This window comes from Nerophis lumbriciformis, linkage group LG22, assembly GCF_033978685.3.
Source record: "Nerophis lumbriciformis linkage group LG22, RoL_Nlum_v2.1, whole genome shotgun sequence".
Taxonomy (NCBI): Eukaryota; Metazoa; Chordata; class Actinopteri; order Syngnathiformes; family Syngnathidae; genus Nerophis; species Nerophis lumbriciformis.
In genome coordinates, this window is record NC_084569.2 from 42680293 (window position 1) to 42698726 (window position 18434).

Here is an 18434-nt window from a genome sequence, read left to right on the forward strand (position 1 = left end):
AATATGACTTATGGCAACATGAGAGTAACACTGAAATGAATTAAGACAACATGAGAGTAACAATGAATATGACTTATGACAACATGAGAGTAACAATGAATATGACTTATGACAACATGAGAGTAACAATGAATATGACTTGACAACATGAGAGTAACAATGAATATGACTTCTGAGAACATGAGAGTAACACTGAAATGACTTAAGACAACATGAGAGTAACACTGAATATGACTTATGACAACATGAGAGTAACAATGAATATGACTTCTGACAACATGAGAGTAACACTGAAATGACTTAAGACAACATGAGAGTAACACTGAATATGACTTCTGACAACATGAGAGTAACACTGAATATGACTTCTGACAACATGAGAGTAACAATGAATATGACTTATGACAACATGAGAGTAACAATGAATATGACTTCTGACAACATGAGAGTAACACTGAATATGACTTATGGCAACATGAGAGTAACACTGAAATGAATTAAGACAACATGAGAGTAACAATGAATATGACTTATGACAACATGAGAGTAACAATGAATATGACTTATGACAACATGAGAGTAACAATGAATATGACTTATGACAACATGAGAGTAACAATGAATATGACTTCTGAGAACATGAGAGTAACACTGAAATGACTTAAGACAACATGAGAGTAACACTGAATATGACTTATGACAACATGAGAGTAACAATGAATATGACTTCTGACAACATGAGAGTAACACTGAAATGACTTAAGACAACATGAGAGTAACACTGAATATGACTTCTGACAACATGAGAGTAACACTGAATATGACTTCTGACAACATGAGAGTAACAATGAATATGACTTATGACAACATGAGAGTAACAATGAATATGACTTCTGACAACATGAGAGTAACACTGAAATGACTTAAGACAACATGAGAGTAACACTGAAATGACTTAAGACAACATGAGAGTAACAATGAATATGACTTATGACAACATGAGAGTAACACTGAAATGACTTAAGACAACATGAGAGTAACAATGAATATGACTTATGACAACATGAGAGGACCATAGAACCCACCTCAAAAATGAATATCTTTATATATTTTCACCAGGATATATATGGAATATCGAGTTTAAGTAAACATATATCAAGATATACTTATTCGTCCATATGGCCCAGCCCTACATGAGTGACCTATGACAACATGAGAGTTGTGATGAATGAGTCTTGTGTTTGCAGGCTGCAGTGTGGCAAGCACTGAACCATTATGCTTACCTGGATGCAGTTTTCCTTGCTGAGAGACTCTATGCTGAAGGTAAAGATGTTACATCCATGTTATCCACACTTGACTATTTTCTTGCAGTTGATTTCAAAAAGTAAAAAATCCGTATTATTATTTTCTCCTCTTGCTACGGGGAGCTAGTGTAGACCTCCCTCGCCCCCTTGCTTCCTTAGCGGCTCACATAGCAAAACATGGCTAACGCTAATGAGAGCCGGACTTTTCTTCCAAAGAAAGGAAAAGTTTTCACTGGTTTGGTTTAATGGCAACAGGCGTGGAACAATTGCTGCAAAGTGTTTAAAAAAGGCAGAAGCACAAAAAACTTACTCCAGCATCTAAAAGGGAAGCCTACAGGCGAGTGTGGGAAATACAACTACTTTACCAGTATTTTATGCATGCTATGTATAGTACTACATCCTCTCTGTGTGTGTGTGTGTGTGTGTGTGTGTGTGTGTGTGTGTGTGTGTGTGTGTGTGTGTGTGTGTGTGTGTGTGTGTGTGTGTGTGTGTGTGTGTGTGTGTGTGTGTGTGTGTGTGTGTGACTCACTCATTAAAGTGTTTATAATTTTGTGTGTGTCAGTGAGGTCGGAGGAGGCGCTCTACCTTTTGGCGACATGTTACTACCAATCGGGGAAAGCTTACAAGGCGTACCGGCTGCTGAAGGCTCACAGTTCAACCACGCCGCAGGTTCGATTCCTGTTGGCCAAGTGCTGCGTGGAGCTCAGCAAGTAAGTAGCCAAAGTGTGAATTCCAGCCTTGTGTGACGCCACCACCCTTGTGTGACGCCACCACCCGTGTGTGACGCCACCACCCTTGTGTGACGCCACCACCCTTGTGTGACGCCACCACCCTTGTGTGACGCCACCACCCGTGTGTGACGCCACCACCCTTGTGTGACGCCACCACCCTTGTGTGACGCCACCACCCTTGTGTGACGCCACCACCCTTGTGTGACGCCCTCTTTGTGTGTCAGGTTGGCAGAAGGGGAGCAGGTTCTGATCGGTGGAGTCCTGAACAAACAAAAGAGTCAAGATGACCTCGTCACAGAGTTTGGAGACTCCGCCTCCTTCACACTGTCCTTGCTGGGACACATTTACTGGTAAGAGATATTTACTGGTAATATCTACATTTACTGGTAATGTGGACCTATGCTGGTAGTAAGGATATTTACTGGTAATATCTACATTTACTGGTAGTAAGGATATTTACTGGTAATATCTACATTTACTGGTAATATCTACATTTACTGGTAATATCTACATTTACTGGTAATATGTACATTTACTGGTAGTAAGGATATTTACTGGTAATATTAACATTTACTGGTAATATGTACATTTACTGGTAATATGTACATTTACTGGTAATAAAGATATTTACTGGTTATAAGGACATTTACTGGTAAAAATAATATTTACTGGAAATATGTACATTTACTGGTAATATGTACATTTACTGGTAATATGGACATTTACTGGTAATATGGACATTTACTGGTAATATGGACATTTACTGGTAATATGAACATTTACTGGTAATATGAACATTTACTGGTAATATGTACATTTACTGGTAGTAAGGATATTTACTGGTAATATCTACATTTACTGGTAATATCTACATTTACTGGTAATATCTACATTTACTGGTAGTAAGGATATTTACTGGTAATATCTACATTTACTGGTAATATCTACATTTAGTGGTAGTAAGGATATTTACTGGTAATATCTACATTTACTGGTAGTAAGGATATTTACTGGTAATATCTACATTTACTGGTAATATGTACATTTACTGGTAATATGTACATTTACTGGTAGTAAGGATATTTACTGGTAATATCTACATTTACTGGTAGTAAGGATATTTACTGGTAATATGTACATTTACTGGTAATATGTACATTTACTGGTAGTAAGGATATTTACTGGTAATATGTACATTTACTGGTAATATGTACATTTACTGGTAGTAAGGATATTTACTGGTAATATGTACATTTACTGGTAATATGTACATTTACTGGTAATATGTACATTTACTGGTAGTAAGGATATTTACTGGTTATAAGGACATTTACTGGTAATATGTACATTTACTGGTTATAAGGACATTTACTGGTAATATGTACATTTACTGGTAATATGTACATTTACTGGTAATAAAGATATTTACTGGTTATAAGGACATTTACTGGTAAAAATAATATTTACTGGAAATATGTACATTTACTGGTAATATGTACATTTACTGGTAATATGGACATTTACTGGTAATATCTACATTTACTGGTAATATGGACATTTACTGGTAATATGGACATTTACTAGTAATATGTACATTTACTGGTAATATGGACATTTACTGGTAATATGTACATTTACTAGTAATATGTACATTTACTGGTTATAAGGACATTTACTAGTAATATGGACATTTACTGGTTATAAGGACTTTTACTGGTTATAAGGACATTTACTAGTAATATGGACATTTACTGGTTATAAGGACTTTTACTGGTTATAAGGATATTTACTGGGAATATGGACATTTACTGGGAATATGGACATGTACTGGTAATATGGACATGTACTGGTTATCAGAACATTTACTGGTTATAAGGACATGTACTGGTTATAAGGACATTTACTGGTAATATGTACATTTACTGGTAATATAAATATTTACAGGTAATATTTACATTTCCTGGTAATATGGACATTTACTGGTAATAAAGATATTTACTGGTTATAAGGACATTTACTGGTAAAAATAATATTTACTGGAAATATGTACATTTACTGGTAATATGGACATTTACTGGTAATATGTACATTTACTGGTAATATGAACATTTACTGGTAATATGGACATTTACTGGTAATATGTACATTTACTAGTAATATGTACATTTACTGGTTATAAGGACTTTTACTGGTTATAAGGATATTTACTGGGAATATGGACATTTACTGGTAATATGGACATGTACTGGTAATATGGACATGTACTGGTAATATGGACATGTACTGGTAATATGGACATGTACTGGTTATCAGGACATTTACTGGTTATAAGGACATGTACTGGTTATAAGGACATTTACTGGTAATATGTACATTTACTGGTAATATAAATATTTACAGGTAATATTTACATTTCCTGGTAATATGGACATGTACTGGTAATATGGACATGTACTGGTAATATGGACATGTACTGGTAATAATCTAAACATTTACTGGTAATATGTACATTTACAGGTAATATGTACATTTACAGGTAATATGTACATTTACTGGTAATATGGACATTTACAGGTAATATTTATTACTCATAAGGATATTTACTGGTGATATTTACATTTACTGGTAAAAAGGATATTTACTGGCAATATGGACATTTACTGGCAATATGGACATTTACTGGTAATATTTAAATTTACTGGCAACAAGGACATTTACAGGTAATATTTATTACTCATAAGGATATTTACTGGTGATATTTACATTTACTGGTAAAAAGGATATTTACTGGCAACAAGGACATTTACTGGTAATATGGACATTTAAAGGTAATTACATTTACTGGTAAAAAGGATATTTACTGGTAATATGTAAATTTACTCATTAAAAGGATATTTACTGGTAGTAAGGATATTTACTGGTAGTAAGGACATTTACTGGTGAGATGGACATTTACTAGTGAGATGGACATTTACTGGTGAGATGGACATTTACTGGTGAGATTGGATTGAGATGACTTGCTGAATGACTGACAATTTACTTTCCATTGTAACAGCAAGACAGATCGAGCTGCTAAAGGTGCAGAGTGCTTCCAGAAAAGTTTGTCCCTCAATCCGTTCCTGTGGTCGCCTTTCCAGAACCTCTGTCTCCTAGGTAACGCCTCCCTCCCTCCCTCCCTCCACACCTGAGCTGTGACTCTCACTGAGGCCATGTGTGTTGTTGCAGGTGACAAACCTGATCCAGATCAGGTCTTCAGACTGTCCTCCTTGCAGCACCCTTCAATAGTCCCGCCCCCAACATCTGTGAGTCCGGCACAGAACTCCTCGCATCGCATGGAGACCGCCTTCATGGAGACGCCACAGCACACACTGGTACACAATCAGAAACACATTTATCATCACAATCATAAACACATTTATTATCATAAACATATTTATTATCACAATCATAAACATTTTTATTATCACAATCATAAACATATTTATTATCACAATCATAAACATATTTATTACAATCATAAACATATTTATTATTACAATCATAAACTTTTTATCACAATCATAAACATTTATCACAATCATAAACATATTTATTATTACAATCCTAAACATTTTTAATACCACAATCATGGACATATTTAATATCACAATCATAACATATTTACTATCAGTCATAAACATTTATTATCACAATCATAAACGTATTTATTATCACAATCATAAACACATTTATTATCACAATTATTAACATATTTAATATCACAATTATAAACTCTTAATATTACAATCATAAATATATATAATATCACAATCATAAACATATTTATTATTACAATCATAAACATTTATTATCACAATCATAAACATATTTATTATCACAATCAAACATATTTATTATCACAATAATATAGATTTTTATTACCACAATCATAAACATATTTAATATAACAGTGATACACATATTTAATATCATAATCATAAACATATTTATTATCACAATCAAACATATTAGCACAATCATAAACATATTTACTATCACAATTATAAACATATTTAATATCACAATCATAAACATTTATTATCACAATCATAAATATATTTAATATCAATAAAACATCTTTAGAGTAAAGCTCTTTTTATATGTGTATATATGTATATGTGTGTATATATGTATATATATATATGTGTGTGTGCGTATATATATATATATATATACATATATATATATATATATATTATATGTTTTATATATATATATATATATATATATATATATATATATATATACACACACACACACAGGGTGATTCAAAAATAATAAGCCGAAATGATCATGGATATTTCAAAAATGGAAAAACAATAGAACACCTACGGTAGATTGAACACATGTTGTACATAACTTGGAGTATTTATTTCAAGTGTTGAATATGGCCACCAGCATCAAGACCATAAGACTATTCCTCACAAACACACCCCAGGATTTTTAAGGAGTTGAGGTGAAAGAAACAACTCCTTAATAGTAACTCCTGTATCAAATGACCATGGACTGAGTCTATTACAATGCTTTAGAACGAATGATTTTCACTCTGTGTGTGTGTGTATATATATATATATATATATATATATATATATATATATATATATACATATATATATATACAGTATATATATATATATATATATATATATATATATATATATATATATATATACAGTACACTGTATATGATCAGTTGTTTATTGTCTTTGTACTTGTTTCTTCTTCAGGAGTTAAATCGTTTGAACTTAGAATCATCCAATGCAAAACAGACCTCTGATTTGTCGCTTTCCTACATCGACTCCTCCCTCATCTCCCCGGAGACAAACTCCCTATTGGGCAACGCGGTTTCCTTAGCATCAGCTGGCACCTTATTGGCTAAACAGAACAAATCTAAAAGTGGGAGGAGTTTACTGGGAGGACCGGCTGCTCTCAGTCCGCTCACGCCGAGGTGAGTTGGATCCAGAGTGTGTTGAGTGTGTACTTTCCTTCACACAGTGTGTGTGTGTGTGTGTGTGCGCGCTTAGCTTTGGTGTCTTGCCCTTGGAGCCCAGCCCTGGAGAACCCACATACCTCCAGAATTATTCATCCAGCATGGAAACGCAATCCAGCGCTCCCAGCAAAAAGGTAGTGGTGGGAAAGTGCTTCCATTCCAGGCGGCTTCTCATAGCTGACGTCCTTCCTGCTGTCTGTCAGTGTGTGTCCAGGATCACACAGTCAAAGACCGTCTTCAGTCAGAGCGGGAATAGTCGGGATGTTCTCCCCATACCGTTAAACCCATCCCAGACATCCGCTCCTCACACCAGGTAACTCCAGCTTTCCTCTTACCTGCCCTAGCTTCGGCTCTGTAAGGTTGTCCTCTTCCTCCTTCCCCTCAGTGCTTCACCTCAGGTGCTCAGTCCCAGTATGTCTGGTCCTCCAAATGTTCAGCCCAGAAGAAGCTCCAGGCTGTTCACTAGTGCCAGCTCCACTGCCAAGGTACCACCACACAAACACTGTCCTTGAGATCCTCCTCAGTCCTCCAGCCTGGCCAGCGTCTTTGTCCCTGCAGGAGAATAGTAAGAAGTTAAAGATGAAGTCCCTCACCAAGATTCCAAACAGGAAAAGCAAATGTAAACCCACCAAGACCCCAAACAGCAGCAACCTGAATGACAGCCTTGACATCCTCCGACTGGACCCCAGTCTGAGTCTGGCTGACACCAAGATGCCCCAGTACCAGAGAGCTGCAGCAGGTAAGTACTGAGCGCCCTGGGAGCTGCTACCAGAACATTCCTCCGCCATACATGTCTTTGACCATATAGGCCATTTGACATCACAATACAATCAATCTATAGCCCTAAATCAGCAGTGTCTCAAAGGGCTGCACAAGACACAAGCACAGATCCCACATCAGGGCAAGGAAAAACTTCAAGTGATGGGAAATACTAGCACTGCTCCAGTTACTGTTACAGTTACTACTACACTTAGTACAATTACTGTTAGTCACTACTACAGTTACTGTTAGTTAGTAGTTACTACTATTACTGTTAGTTACTACTACAGTTACTGTAACAGTTACTAGTTATTGTAACAGTTACTACTACCGTTAGTACAGTTACTGTTAGTTACTACTACAGTTACTGTAACAGTTACTAGTTATTGTAACAGTTACTACTACCGTTAGTACAGTTACTGTTACTACTACCGCTGGTACTGTTAGTTACTACAGTTGCTGTAACAGTTACTACTGTTACTGTTACAGTTACTACTACTAGTTAGTACATTTACGGTTAGTTACTACAGTTACTATAGTTACTACCAGTTCGTAGTTAATGTTACAGTTAGTACTGTTACTAGTTACTACTAGTTAGTACTGTTACTACTACATTTAGTACAGTTACTATACATTTAGTACTGTTACTGTTAGTACAGTCACTGTTAAAATTGTTAGTACAGCTACTGTTAGTTACTAGTACAGTTACTGTTACTACTACCGTTAGTACAGTTACTGTTACTACTACCGTTAGTACAGTTACTGTTACTACTACCGCTGGTACTGTTAGTTACTACAGTTGCTGTAACAGTTACTAGTTACTGTTACAGTTACTACTACTAGTTAGTACATTTACTGTTAGTTACTACAGTTACTATAGTTACTACCAGTTAGTAGTTAATGTTACAGTTAGTACTGTTACTAGTTACTACTACAGTTAGTACTGTTACTACTACATTTAGTACAGTTACTATACAGTTAGTACTGTTACTGTTAGTACAGTCACTGTTAAAATTGTTAGTACAGCTACTGTTACAGTTACTAATTACTACTACAGTTAGTACTTTTACTACTACAGTTAGTACAGTTAATGTTACAGTTAGTACTGTTACTACTACAGTTAGTACAGTTACTAGTTAGTACAGTTACTGTTAAAATTGTTAGTACTGTTACAGTTACTAGTAGTTACTAATTACTACTACAGTTAGTACTTTTACTACTACAGTTAGCACAGTTACTACTACAGTTAGTACAGTTAATGTTAGTACAGTTATTGTTAAAATTCTTAGTACAGTTACTAGTACAGTTACTAATTACTACTACAGTTAGTACTTTTACTACTACAGTTAGTACAGTTATTGTTAAAATTGTTAGTACAGCTACTGTTAGTTACTAATTACTGCTACAGTTAGTTAGCAGTGTTACTGTTCCAGTGTTGTTGCAGTGTTGCTCCACTTCTAGAAGTTGAGAATGACATGGGACCACAGGCCCTTCTTGAAAATGGAGGTCAGAGGAAGGTTCCAGTGTTTTGTTGAGAGCGGTGCATTTCCTTCGTCCCCAGACAGCGTGATGGTGTTGCTTCGGGAGCTGGGGCGTGGCTACCAGGCCTTGTGCTCGTACAACTGTCGAGAAGCCGTCAACATCCTGACCGCCCTCCCGCCGCAGCACTATAACACCGGCTGGGTGCTCACCCACATCGGCATGGCCTACTTCGAGCTGGCCGAGTACACGCAGGTAAGACAGCGGTCAGGCGGCGTCCTCCACACACCTGCTGAGCTTCTCCTTGCAGGCGGAGCGTCTGTTCGCTGAGGTTCGCAGGATCGAGTCGTACAGAGTGGAGGGCATGGAGATCTACTCCACCACCCTGTGGCACCTGCAGAAGGATGTTGCTCTGTCTGCCTTGTCCAAAGACCTGACCGACATGGACAAGAACTGTCCTGAGGTCAGAGAAACTCTTGTCCTGCCTGTAACGGTCTCCCTTCAGCTGGGGTCCTATGTGACGTGTGTCCGTGCAGGCCTGGTGTGTCGCAGGGAACTGTTTCAGCCTGCAGAGGGAGCATGACATCGCCATCAAGTTCTTTCAGAGAGCCATCCAGGTGAGCTCTTCTCGCCCTGCTTACTAGGGATGGAAGCTTCTTGTAAATATACGTGACTGTGTCAAACAACATTTCCCATGATGCCTTGCAGAGCGAAGTATGCACACATGTTGTATGTTGGGTTCTCTCTGATGACTGAGCAGATAAAAACTGCACACTGGAATATGAGAACACATCCTTGATGTGAGACCAAGAAGTGAAATATTGACATGACATGACTAGGGCTGCAGCTAACGATTATTTTTCTATCGATTAATCTATAGATTATTTTTTTCGATTAATCGGTTAATCTATAGATTATTTTTCCTTTTACCGATTATTTTTTTTATTTAAAATGAAGAGGAAAAAATAAATGTAGGCCAGTTTTTTCAAAAGCCATGGCTTTTATTTACAAAAAAAAAAGTATGGCCACTCAGTCAACATTGACAACAACATGACAAAATATTCTGTAACAATGTAAACATTTAAAACTTTTAACATTTAACAAAATTAAAAGTAGCTTATTTGCTTTTTAATGTGCAAATATAAAAGTAAACATCCAGTGCAAATCTTAATATTCTGGAATAGTATAAGCATTTCAAAAGTAAAAGTATTGCTTATTTTGCTTTAAAATGTGCAAAAATAAAGATAAACATCCAATACAAAAAAGTGCAAAACGGAAATATTCTGTAACAAGTGTAAACATTTCAACAAAAGTAAAAGTATTGCTTATTTGCTAAAATGTGCAAAAATAAAGCTAAACATCCAATACAAAAAAGTGTACAGTGTAAACTTTTCAACAAAAGTAAAAGTATTGCTTATTTTGCTTAATAACACTACAATGATAGTATGATTAAAGTGAAAGTTAATTGTTGGTTTGTAACTGTTAATGTTGTAAAAGGTATTTGCACAACTAATTAACGTTAGCGTTTGTGACACGTCTTGTGCCGTGGGGTTCTTTCAGGACCGACAGACTGAACGCCAGACGGCTTTGCCAGGTTTACAATCTTTTAATTTTACACAAAGTCTTTTCTCTTCCAACTCTTTTCTCTTTCTTTCCTCGCTTTTCAGCTCCTCTTCCTCGCTCGCTCGTCGTCCCCTGTCTCTTGCGGCGTCGCTCCCGGCGCGCCCCGCCTCGCCGCTCGCTCGCCGCCGCCGCCTCTCCACAGCGTTAAAGAGGAGCGTGTCTTTGTAAACACTGAACAGGCACGCCAAACGCGCCTCTCAGAGCGAAACGGTGCTTTAGTTTATGAATTCACAACGCAGATACAAATGACACATTCATGTTTTTGTGTAATGATGACAACGTATACGCACGCGGACGAATGACTTGATGGTGATGGCAAGAACGCTGTCGGGGGTTTTCTTTTCAAATGTTCGTTCATAGCCGTTGTGCTGCTATGATAGGCCATTTCCGCTCGACACAGTGTGCATACAACAACATTATTAGGCCGTTTACTGAAATACTCCCACACTTTTGACGACTTTTGGCGTGCTTTTTTCCCCTCGCTCACATCGTCTGCTTTGCGCTCCGCCATGACAGTAGTGTGACGTAAATATGCGACGCGCTGACGCACAAAAACGGCGTCGACGTATTTACGTAACCGATGACGTCGACTACGTCGACGCGTCGTTTCAGCCTTAGACATGACTCATAAAGATGTCCACTGCAGAGGACCAAGCTTGCTTGACTGTGATGTGTGTCACTTTAAGAACATCAGCACCTGGAAACACTTGTTGCTAGTAATACATCTGAAGTCTGACTTCATTTGACACATTCTTAGCCAGTCTCTATTTCCTAAAGCAAACATTTAAATATCATTACATCACCTGACCTTTCATCAGGTGGACCCGGGCTTCGCCTACGCCTATACTCTACTGGGTCACGAGTTTGTGATGACCGAGGAGTTGGAGAGAGCCCTCGCTTGCTTCCGCAACGCCATCCGAGTCAGCAACAGACACTACAACGCTTGGTACGCACACGCAGCAACTTCTGCAATAATGCTTTGTCAGCGTCACCTGTCTGGGTTTGTGCAGGTACGGTCTGGGGATGATCTACTTCAAACAGGAGAAGTTCAACTTGGCAGAAATCCACTTTAGGAAGGCTCTGAGCATTAACCCTCAGAGCTCCGTGCTGCTCTGTCACATCGGAGTGGTACGTTGTGTGTGTGTGTGTGTGTGTGTGTGTGTGTGTGTGTGTGTGTGTGTGTGTGTGTGTGTGTGTGTGTGTGTGTGTGTGTGTGTGTGTTGGGTCACCCTGGGGCTATATATAAATATGTGTAGCATTGTACATAATGACATCATCTTGTTTCAGTGTTAGGAAGCACATGAAGTGATGTAAAGTAAAAGCTCTAAACTGCGTGCAGGTGCAGCATGCATTGAAGAAGTCAGACGCGGCCTTAGAGACCCTGAACAAAGCCATCGGGATCGACCCAAAGAATCCCTTGTGCAAGTTCCATCGAGCGTCGATCCTGTTCGCCAATGACAAATACAAGGTAAGCTCCTTGGACGTCTGGCTGAATTGTCCTAGGAAATCAAAAATAAAGTCAGCAGCTGAGCTGGCCACGTGTCATCTGGCAGTAGTTCACAAAAACTTTGGTGAAACAAAGTCCAACACAAGCAGCAGAAGTGGTTCTGAAAGAAGAAAGTGAGGCGGTAGCAAGATTGAGCAGAAAGCTACACCGGTGCTTCTCTATTGGTGAGGCAGGCTTCTGTTAACATCTTCATTCATGCTGCAACCACCAAGCTTGGAAACTACTCCACAAAGTAGTGAGAGACCATACTCAGTGTTTGTAGACACAGAAACCATCAAGCTTGGAACCTACTCCAGAGTACAGGGAGAGACCAAAATCAGTGTTTGTAGACAGAGCAACCATCCAAGCTTGGAACCTACTCTAGAGTACAGGGAGAGACCAAAATCAGTGTTTGTAGACACAGCAACCACCCAAGCTTGGAACCTACTCTAGAGTACAGTGAGAGACCATACTCAGTGTTTGTAGTCACAGCAACCACTCAAGCTTGAAACTTACTCCAGAGTACAGTGACTAGTGAGAGACTATACTCAGTGTTTGTAGACACAGCAACCACCCGAGCTTGGAACCTAGTCCAAAGTAGTGAGAGACCATACTCAGTGTTTGTAGTCACAGCAACCACCTGAGCTTGGAACTTACTCCAGAGTACAGTGAGAGACCATACTCAGTGTTTGTAGACACAGCAACCACCCGAGCTTGGAACCTAGTCCAAAGTAGTGAGAGACCATACTCAGTGTTTGTAGACACAGCAACCACCCAAGCTTGGAACTTACTCCAGAGTACAGTGAGAGACCATACTCAGTGTTTGTAGACACAGCAACCACCCGAGCTTGGAACCTAGTCCAAAGTAGTGAGAGACCATACTCAGTGTTTGTAGTCACAGCAACCACCCGAGCTTGGAACCTAGTCCAAAGTAGTGAGAGACCATACTCAGTGCTTATGGACGCAGCAACCACCCTCTGCCTTGGCTTGGAAGTTAATCCTGAGTAGGGCTGGGCGATATGGACCAAAACTGATACCGCACAATTTTTAGTGCAAATGGCAGTATACGGTATGAACTGGTACCTTAAAAAATGTGCAAAGTGCTCAATGCTGCTCAGTATTTTATGGATAGATAACGAGTGTTGAGAGTACGCGGATAAATATTTTTGTAAATAGTAACGTAATGAGTTGTTTATTCTTAGAGAGTGATTAGTTAATCGTTACTATGTCAAAGCAGTTTTCGTTAGGTCAGGTTTCTAACCTCATGCTTGATGGATGGAGCTTCTACTTGTTCACTGTGGTGAAAGCCGCTGGCTGTTAAGTTTAAAGCTACTGTTCAGTCACTATGCTACAGTAGCTTAGTTGGCACTTTGGCCATTTTATTTAATGACAATAATAAACATGTTTCATGTACCCTAAGATGTTTTGTTGAAATAAAGACAATAATGCCGTTTTTTATGGTCCCCTTTATTTGTAAAAGTGAACAAAAAGACTTTGTCCAAACACTTAGCATTCATCAACACACACAAAAGTAGTAAGAGCATGTTGATTGAATGCAAGTGTGTGTTTTGGCAAGACATTCATGCAAGTAGCAAGAAGAATGATCTTCCACGCGTGAACAAAGCTGGGCTCAGTATCAGTTAATCGCTTGAGGGCGTCAACTATCGGCCCTGAGCCCATCCCGTGATCAGGGTGCAGACCTGGTATCATCTCCAGGAGCTCTTCTGCCAGCGAGAGAGAGGAGCAGCACACAAAGCAATAAACTAAGTCAACTTCTCTTCTCATGCAGGCAGCTCTTCAGGAGCTGGAGGAGTTGAAGCAGATTGTTCCCAAAGAGTCTCTGGTCTACTTCCTCATTGGAAAGGTAAGAAACCTCCTCTCATGTCCAGCCTTCAACCATTGGCCACCACATCACGTGTGTGTACGTACGTGTGTGTGTGTGTGTGTGTGTGTGTGTGTGTGTGTGTGTCAGGTGTACAAGAAGCTGGGACAGACTCACCTGGCGCTCATGAACTTCAGCTGGGCCATGGACCTGGATCCTAAAGGAGCAAATAATCAGATAAAAGAAGCCATTGATAAACGATATTTGCCAGAAGACGAAGGTACACACACACACAAAGTGATATCATCATAGTAACAACATGACATCACTGTGGTATTAAAGTAATGGAATCATAACGAGGTGATATCACTGTGGTATTAAAGTTATGGAATCATAACGAGGTGATATCACTGCGGTATTAAAGTTATGGAATCATAACGAGGTGATATCACTGTGGTATTAAAGTAATGGAATCATAACGAGGTGATATCACTGTGGTATTAAAGATATGGGATCATAACGAGGTGATATCACTGTGGTGAAGACATCAAAACTATGACACCTGTGAAGTGAAAACCTGTTCAGGTGACTACCTCTTGAAGCTCATGGAGAGAATGCCAAGAGTGTGCAAGGCAGTAATCAGAGCAAAGGGTGGCTATTTTGAAAAAACTAGAATATAAAACATGTTTTCACTTATTTCACCCTTTTTTGTGAAGTACATAACTCCACGTGTTCATTCATAGTTTGTGTTAAGTACATAACTCCTCATGTGTTCATTCATAGATTTGATGTGACAATCTACAATGTCAATAGTCATGAACATAAAGAAAACACATTGAATGAGGAGAAGATGTGTCCAAACTTTTGGCCTCTACTGTACATACATTCATACATTATATATATATATATATATATATATATATATATATATATATATATATATATATATATATATATATATATATATATATGTCTTAATAAGGTTATCCAAAAAATAGTGCTCGATACCGTAGTAGAGCGCAATATATGTATGTGTGGGAAAAAAATCACAGGCCTGTAGAGATGAAATAGTCTTGTGATTTTTTTCCCACACATACATATATATATATATATATACATGTATATATATATATATATATATACGGTATATATACACACAGTAGTGGTGAAAAGTGTAGTGTATTGTAATGCATCCATGAGATGGAGCTGCACAAAAGGGAATGTCAACAAAACAGTCAGTCAGACTTTATTAATAGATCACAAACCAGCGTTGTGACAACTCTGTTCACTCCCAAAATGAATAAACAGCTGTTTTATTATTTTCCTCGAGGTAAAGTCAGTGACTGATGTTTTGTTTATCTTTTAACAACAGCAAGGTGTAACATTTCTATCACGTAGTGGAGGACAACTTTTCCCTGATTCAATAAACATGTCAAAAACAGTCTGATACTGTTACACTAAATGTGCAATCACAATATAGTAACACTCCAAATAGTGCACAGCAATAACAATAACTCAACGTTAATGTCACACAACACAACACAACATGTAAAGCTCACTTGATGAACTTATTCCTCATACACCAATCCCTACAATTCTTCTTCTTCTTCTTCTGCAGTGTCCCAATTAAACAGTTGGGTGAATACACCTTCCAACATGTTGCTGCTGCTCTATTCCTGTGTTCTATTCCCGTGTTATAATCCCGTGTTCTATTCCCGTGTTATAATCCCGTGTTCCATTACCGTGTTCTATTCCCGTAATTTATTCCCGTGTTCTATTCCCATGTTCTATTCCCGTGTTCTATTCCCGTGTTCCATTCCCGTGTTCTATTCCCGTGTTCTATTCCCGTGTTCTATTCCCGTGTTCCATTACCGTGTTCCATTACCGTGTTCTATTCCCGTGTTCCATTCCCGTGTTCCATTCCCGTGTTCCATTCCCGTGTTCCATTCCCGTGTTCTATTCCCGTGTTCTATTCCCGTGTTCTATTCCCGTGTTCCATTCCCGTGTTCCATTCCCGTGTTCCATTCCCGTGTTCCATTCCCGTATTCCATTCCCGTGTTCCATTACCGTGTTCCATTCCCGTGTTCCATTCCCGTGTTCCATTACCGTGTCCTATTCCCGTGTTCTATTCCCGTGTTCCATTCCCGTGTTCTATTCCCGTGTTCTATTCCCATGTTCCATTCTCGTGTTCTATTCTCGTGTTCTATTCCCGTATTCCATTCCCGTGTTCTATTCCCGTGTTCCATTCCCGTGTTCCATTCCCATGTTCCATTCCCGTATTCCATTCCCGTGTTCTATTCTCGTGTTCTATTCCCGTGTTCCATTACCGTGTTCTATTCCCGTGTTCTATTCCCGTATTCCATTCCCGTGTTCTATTCTCGTGTTGTATTCCCGTGTTCCATTACCGTGTTCAATTCCCGTGTTCTATTCCCGTGTTCTATTCCCATGTTCCATTCTCGTGTTCTATTCTCGTGTTCTATTCCCGTATTCCATTCCCGTGTTCTATTCCCGTGTTCCATTCCCGTGTTCCATTCCCGTGTTCCATTCCCGTATTCCATTCCTGTGTCTATTCTCGTGTTCTATTCCCGTGTTCCATTACCGTGTTCTATTCCCGTGTTCTATTCCCGTGTTCCATTCCCGTGTTCCATTCCTGTGTTCCATTCCCGTGTTCCATTCCCGTGTTCTATTCTCGTGTTCCATTCCCGTGTTCTATTCCCGTGTTCCATTACTGTGGTCTATTCCCATGTTCTATTCCCGTGTTCCATTACCGTATTCCATTCCCGTGTTCCATTCCTGTGTTCCATTCCCGTGTTCCATTCCCGTGTTCTATTCTCGTGTTCCATTCCCGTGTTCTATTCCCGTGTTCCATTACCGTGTCCTATTCCCGTGTTCTATTCCCGTGTTCCATTACCGTATTCCATTCCCGTGTTCCATTACCGTGTTCTATTCCCGTGTTCCATTCCCGTATTCCATTCCCGTGTTCCATTACCATGTTCTATTCCCGTGTTCTATTCCCGTGTTCCATTCCCGTATTCCATTCCCGTGTTCCATTACCGTGTTCTATTCCCGTGTTCTATTACCGTGTTCCATTCCCGTGTTCCATTCCCGTGTTCTATTCCCGTGTTCCATTACCGTGTTCTATTCCCGTGTTCTATTCCCGTGTACTATTCCCGTGTTCTATTCCCGTGTTGTACTGCGTGACTGATCGCCTTAAGTTTAAACTCTGTGTCTCTTAATAGGAGCCATCTTGAGCTCTTTACATAAACACACAAATGGAAATGAAACGTCACGCCTCGCGCAGTCATATATCCCAGCATGCACCACACGCTTCTTCTTCTTCTACAGGGGCAGCTGCTTACCATAGAAGAAGAACTTCTTGGCGGCTGTTTACCGTAGTTGTGAGACCTAAACTTTATGAATGAAGTTTAGGTTTGTTGTGGCTCATTATTGGTCCAGATATAAGACGCACTGTCAGCTTTTGACAAAATTGGAGGTGTGTGTGTGTGTGTGTGTGTGTGTGTGTGTGTGTGTGTGTGTGTGTGTCAGACATATACTTATATATACCTCCAATTTTGTACATATGTAAATCATTATTTGGGTTTCCAACTCATGAAACCCATGAAAACAGCATTTCAAAAAAGGTTTATGTCATTGTGATATCAGTGTTATCACATTGTGATATCAGGACTGACATCACTGTGATATCAAGGTGATATCAGGAGTCTGACATCATTACTACTATGACATGGTGCGATACTACTGTGTGGCGATACTGTCTGACATGGTGCGATGTGTGGCGATACTGTCTGACATGGTGCGATACTACTGTGTTGCAGCGGCGGTGGAGGCGGACGACAGTCAGGACAGCAGCGCCATGACGGACGCTGACGACACGCAGCTTCATACTGCTGAGAGTGACGCTCTTTAGCCACGCCCCCTACTCTCATCCTCTGACTTGGAACTGACTCTGCTGCTTTTGAGCTCCGCCCCTTCCTGTGGTCACCGAGCTCCGCCCCTTCCTGTTGTCACCGAGCTCTCACAGGATTTTTTATGTTCTATGGAAAAAGTCAATAAACGTATTAGCTTCTATCCAAAACATCTTCTCTTCTTTCTTCTCGGACAATTAGCATCTTCCATGATCACCTGCAAATATGACATCACTCTATTCATCAGACTGATGACATCACTCTATTCACTAGAC

General features: G+C 39.3%; 1 protein-coding gene and 1 long non-coding RNA gene across 4 annotated transcripts in view; one reads left to right on the forward strand and one right to left on the reverse strand.

Annotated features, from left to right (window-relative positions):
• LOC133615384 (uncharacterized) overlaps positions 1-14872 on the reverse strand; it is a 36556-nt gene extending 21684 nt beyond the window's left edge. Inside the window, exons 1-4 of one of the 2 annotated variants that reach the window (XR_012051098.1) lie at positions 14411-14872; positions 7400-7616; positions 7145-7260; positions 5270-5403 (exon numbers count right to left, since the gene is read on the reverse strand). This is a non-coding gene — a long non-coding RNA (uncharacterized lncRNA). The remainder of the gene's footprint in view (positions 1-5269; positions 5404-7144; positions 7261-7399; positions 7617-14410) is intronic. The other variant, XR_009816706.2, reaches the window with a different exon arrangement.
• The window catches only part of cdc27 (cell division cycle 27), a 32277-nt gene extending 13948 nt beyond the window's left edge, over positions 1-18329 (forward strand). Inside the window, exons 2-20 of one of the 2 annotated variants that reach the window (XM_061973933.2) lie at positions 1248-1323; positions 1867-2014; positions 2260-2385; positions 5091-5188; positions 5261-5406; positions 6802-7022; positions 7099-7198; positions 7268-7377; positions 7450-7549; positions 7623-7803; positions 9385-9557; positions 9613-9765; positions 9839-9919; positions 11744-11871; positions 11936-12053; positions 12265-12393; positions 14201-14275; positions 14384-14513; positions 18070-18329. In XM_061973933.2, coding sequence (XP_061829917.2) covers positions 1248-1323; positions 1867-2014; positions 2260-2385; positions 5091-5188; positions 5261-5406; positions 6802-7022; positions 7099-7198; positions 7268-7377; positions 7450-7549; positions 7623-7803; positions 9385-9557; positions 9613-9765; positions 9839-9919; positions 11744-11871; positions 11936-12053; positions 12265-12393; positions 14201-14275; positions 14384-14513; positions 18070-18161 — 2385 coding nt within the window. In that variant the 3' untranslated portion in view covers positions 18162-18329. Of the gene's footprint in view, positions 1-1247; positions 1324-1866; positions 2015-2259; positions 2386-5090; positions 5189-5260; positions 5407-6801; positions 7023-7098; positions 7378-7449; positions 7550-7622; positions 7804-9384; positions 9558-9612; positions 9766-9838; positions 9920-11743; positions 11872-11935; positions 12054-12264; positions 12394-14200; positions 14276-14383; positions 14514-18069 lie in introns of both variants that reach the window. The other variant, XM_072915728.1, reaches the window with a different exon arrangement.
• Positions 18330-18434: the final 105 nt, after the last annotated feature.